General features: G+C 61.4%; 1 protein-coding gene across 1 annotated transcript in view; it reads left to right on the top strand.

The window, feature by feature from the left end:
* The first annotated feature begins 1,544 nt into the window (after positions 1-1,544).
* Positions 1,545-4,997, top strand: part of LOC147090487 (neuronal tyrosine-phosphorylated phosphoinositide-3-kinase adapter 1-like) — a 26,182-nt gene continuing 22,729 nt past the window's right edge. Inside the window, exon 1 of the mRNA XM_085977033.1 lies at positions 1,545-1,891. Coding sequence (XP_085833159.1) covers positions 1,545-1,891 — 347 coding nt within the window. The remainder of the gene's footprint in view (positions 1,892-4,997) is intronic.

The raw sequence follows: 4,997 nt of genomic DNA, 5'->3' as shown, positions 1-4,997 counted from the left end.
CATTTTCGCTGTGTATATATGTGTTGCGGCGGGCGCTATGACCCCGGGAGCGCCGACACCCATTTTCGCTGTGTATATATGTGTTGCGGCGGGCGCTAGGACCCCGGGAGCGCCGACACCCATTTTCGCTGTGTATATATGTGTTGCGGCGGGCGCTAGGACCCCGGGAGCGCCGACACCCATTTTCGCTGTGTATATATGTGTTGCGGCGGGCGCTAGGACCCCGGGAGCGCCGACACCCATTTTCGCTGTGTATATATGTGTTGCGGCGGGCGCTAGGACCCCGGGAGCGCCGACACCCATTTTCGCTGTGTATATATGTGTTGGGCGGGCGCTAGGACCCCGGGAGCGCCGACACCCATTTTCGCTGTGTATATATGTGTTGCGGCGGGCGCTAGGACCCCGGGAGCGCCGACACCCATTTTCGCTGTGTATATATGTATTGCGGCGGGCGCTAGGACCCTGGGAGCGCCGACACCCATTTTTGCTGTGTATATATGTGTTGCGGCAGGCGCTAGGACCCTGGGAGCGCCGACACCCATTTTCGCTGTGTATATATGTATTAAGCCAGGCGCTAGGACCACGGGGAGCGCCGACACCCATTTTCGCTATATGTGTTGCGGCGGGCGCTAGGACCCCGGGAGCGCCGACACCCATTTTTGCTGTGTATATATGTGTTGCGGCGGGCGCTATGACCCCGGGAGCGCCGACACCCATTTTCGCTGTGTATATATGTGTTGCGGCGGGCGCTAGGACCCCGGGAGCGCCGACACCCATTTTCACTGTGTATATATGTGTTGCGGCGGGCGCTAGGACCCCGGGAGCGCCGACACCCATTTTCACGGTGTATATATGTGTTGCGGCGGGCGCTAGGACCCCGGGAGCGCCGACACCCATTTTCGCTGTGTATATATGTGTTGCGGTGGGCGCTAGGACCCCGGGGAGCGCCGACACCCATTTTCGCTGTGTATATATGTGTTGCGGCGGGCGCTAGGACCCCGGGGAGCGCCGACACCCATTTTCGCTGTGTATATATGTGTTGCGGCGGGCGCTAGGACCCCGGGAGCGCCGACACTCATTTTCGCTGTGTATATATATATATATATGTGTTGCAGCGGGCGCTAGGACCCTGGGAGCGCCGACACCCATTCTCTGTGTGTCTGTCTGTCCTGGACTCCCTATTTAGAAATGCAAATGTTCCCAGCAGTTTAAAAAAAAATGCACATGCACAGATAGACAGTGTGTATATTATCTATCTGCAATAGGGGCAGGGATTGGTTAGAGGCGCTTCAGAATAACAGCAAACAGGAGGAGGGGGAAGATCCAACTCCTGCAAGCAGAGATTTTGCAACACAAAAAAATATTATTGCAAAGTTTTATTTGCAGGGCGAGGGGTGTGTGTGTGCAAAAACAATTGGCGAGAAGACCCGGCAAGCCAGAGAAATGTTGAAGCGAGGAGGATAAAGAAGCCTGCAGCCGAGAGGAAGGGAAATTTGATTTGATTTAAAAAAAAAAAAATTCTGCATGTTTTTCTGTCCGTTGCAATGGCGAACCCTGCCGAGGAATCGTTCGACGCCGACGTGAGGAAGTGCGGCAATCTCCGCAAGAGCAAGAGCCTGCACCGGCGCTACTTCGTGCTGCGGGCGGCCAGCGAGCGCGGGGCGGCGCGGCTCGAGTGTTACCAGAGCGAGAAGAAGTTCCGGGCCGGCGGCGGAGGGCCCAAGCGCGCGCTGCCCCTTCACAGCTGCTTCACCGTCAGCAAGCGCGCCGACTCCCGCAGCAAGTTCCTGCTGGCGCTCTACACCCGCGACCAGTGCCTGGCGGTGGCGGCCGACAGCCGGCAGGAGCAGGAGAGCTGGTACCGGGCCATCCGGGAGCTGCTGGGGGCAAGGTGAGGGGGAGAGATCAATACCCTGACCCCACACCACAACCCCTGACCCCTCACCCCAACACACCTCAACCCAGCCCCTAACCACACACCTTCCCCAGGAGAGCTGGTACCGGGCCATCGGAGCTGCTGGGGCAGGTGAGGGGGATAGATCAATACCCTGAACACCACACCTCACCCTGACCACAACCCCAACCCCAACCCAACCCCTAACCACACACCTTCCCCAGGAGAGCTGGTACCGGGCCATCCGGGAGCTGCTGGGGGCAGGTGAGGGGGATAGATCAATACCCTGACACCACACCTCACCCTGACCACAACCCCAACCCCAACCCCAACCCCACACACCTTCCCCAGGAGAGCTGGTACCGGGCCATCCGGGAGCTGCTGGGGGCAGGTGAGGGGGCGATCACCCTAACAACACATCTCACCCTGACCCCGCACCACAACCCCTGACCCCTAACCCCAGTCCCTGACCCCAACCCCACACCACAACCCCTGACCCCACACCACAACCCCTGACCACAACCCCACACCCTAACCCCAGGAGAGCTGGTACCGGGCCATCCGTGAGCTGCTGGGGGCAGGTGAGGGGGCTGGGGGAGAGATCACCTAACACCACACCTCACCCCCTGACCCCTAACCACAACCCTGACCCCAACCCTGACCACAACCCCAACAAACCCCTGACCCCAACCCCAGGAGAGCTGGTACCGGGCCATCCGGGAGCTGCTGGGGGCAGGTGAGGGGGCTGGGGGACCTGGACACAGCTCAACACCCTGACCCCCAACCCCTGACCCCAGCCCCTGACCCCAACCCCCTAACCCCAGGAGAGCTGGTACCGGGCCATCCGGGAGCTGCTGGGGGCAGGTGAGGGGGCGGGGGGAGAGATCACCCTAACACCACACCTCAACCCTAACACCACACCTCACCCCTCACCCCTGACCCCGACCCCTGATCCCAACCCCAACACACCTCAACCCAGCCCCTCACACCTTCCCCAGGAGAGCTGGTACTGGGCCATCCGGGAGCTGCTGGGGGCAGGTGAGGGGGCTGGGGGAGAGAGCAACACCCTAACACCACACCTCACCCCTAACCCCAGCCCCGACCCCACACCACAACCCAGCCCATCACACCTTCCCCAGGAGAGCTGGTCCCGGGCCATCCGGGAGCTGCTGGGGGCAGGTGAGGGGGCTGGGGGACTGGACACAGCTCATACCCGAACCCCAACCCCACACCACAACCCCTGACCCCAAACCCACACCCCCTGACCCCAACCCCAACACACCCCAACCCAGCCCATCACACCTTCCCCAGGAGAGCTGGTACCGGGCCATCCAGGAGCTGCTGGGGGCAGGTGAGGAGATCACCCTAACCCCACATCCCCACCCAACCCCACACCCCAACCCCAACCCATCACACCTTCCCCAGGAGAGCTGGTACCGACCGGCCATCCGGGAGCTGCTGGGGGGCAGGTGAGGGGGGTCAGGGGAGAACTCAATACCCCAACCCCTAACCCCTGACCCCAACTCAACCCCTCACCCCAACCCAGCCCCTCACAACCCAACCCCTCACCCTAACCCCAGAGAGCTGGTACCGGGCCATCCGGGAGCTGCTGGGGGCAGGTGAGGGGCAGGGGGGAGAGATCAATACCCTAACGCCACACCTCACCCCTAACCCTGACCCCTAACCCCAGCCCCCAACCCCTGACCCCAACCCGACACCACAACCCCTGACCCCACACGCCTGACCCCACATCACAACCCCTCACCCCAACCCAGCCCCTCACACCTTCCCCAGGAGAGCTGGTACCGGGCCATCGGGAGCTGCTGGCCGCACCTGGACACACCTCACCCTAACCTCTCTCACCTGGACACACCTCACCCTAACCTCTCTCACCTGGACACACCTCACCCTAACCTCTCACACCTGGACACACCTCACCCTAACCTCTCACACCTGGACACACCTCACCCTAACCTCTCACACCTGGACACACCTCACCCTAACCTCTCACACCTGGACACACGTCACCCTAACCTCTCACACCTGGACACACCTCACCCTAACCTCTCACACCTGGACACGTCACCCTAACCTCTCACACCTGGACACACGTCACCCTAACCTCTCACACCTGGACACACGTCACCCTAACCTCTCACACCTGGACACATCTCACCCTAACCTCTCACACCTGGACACACGTCACCCTAACCTCTCACACCTGGACACATCTCACCCTAACCCTCACACCTGGACACACCTCACCCTAACCCCTCACACCTGGACACAACTCAACACCTCTCACACCTGGTCACACTCACCCTAACCTCTCACACCTGGACACACCTCAACACCCCTCACACCTGGACACACCTCACCCTAACCCCTCGCACCTGGACACACCTCACCCTAACCCCTCGCACCTGGACACACCTCACCCTAACCCCTCGCACCTGGACACACCTCGCCCTAACCCCTCGCACCTGGACACACCTCACCCTAACCCCTCGCACCTGGACACACCTCACCCTAACCTCTCACACCTGGACACACCTCACACACCCCTCACACCTGGACACACCTCACCCTAACCCCTCACACCTGGACACACCTCAAACACCTGGACACACCTCACCCTAACCCCTCGCACCTGGACACGCCTCACCCTAACCCCTCGCACCTGGACACACCTCACCCTAACCCCTCGCAGCTGGACACACCTCACCCTAACCCCTCGCACCTGGACACACCTCACCCTAACCCCTCGCACCTGGACACACCTCACCCTAACCCCTCGCAGCTGGACACACCTCACCCTAACCCCTCGCACCTGGACACACCTCACCCTAACCCCTCGCACCTGGACACACCTCGCTCTAACCCCTCGCACCTGGACACACCTCGCCCTAACCCCTCGCACCTGACACACCTCGCCCTAACCCCTCGCACCTGGACACACCTCGCCCTAACCCCTCGCACCTGGACACACCTCGCCCTAACCCCTCGCACCTGGACACACCTCGCCCTAACCCCTCGCACCTGGACACACCTCGCCCTAACCCCTAGCACTGGACACACCTCGCCCTAACCCCTCGCACCTGGA

Source organism: Somniosus microcephalus, unplaced genomic scaffold, assembly GCF_052327205.1.
Source record: "Somniosus microcephalus isolate GS21.2 unplaced genomic scaffold, FLI_Smic_1.0 unresolved_chr4, whole genome shotgun sequence".
NCBI classification, from domain to species: Eukaryota; Metazoa; Chordata; class Chondrichthyes; order Squaliformes; family Somniosidae; genus Somniosus; species Somniosus microcephalus.
The sequence above is the reverse complement of the archived record's forward strand: the minus strand, read 5'-3'. Positions and strand labels throughout refer to the sequence as shown.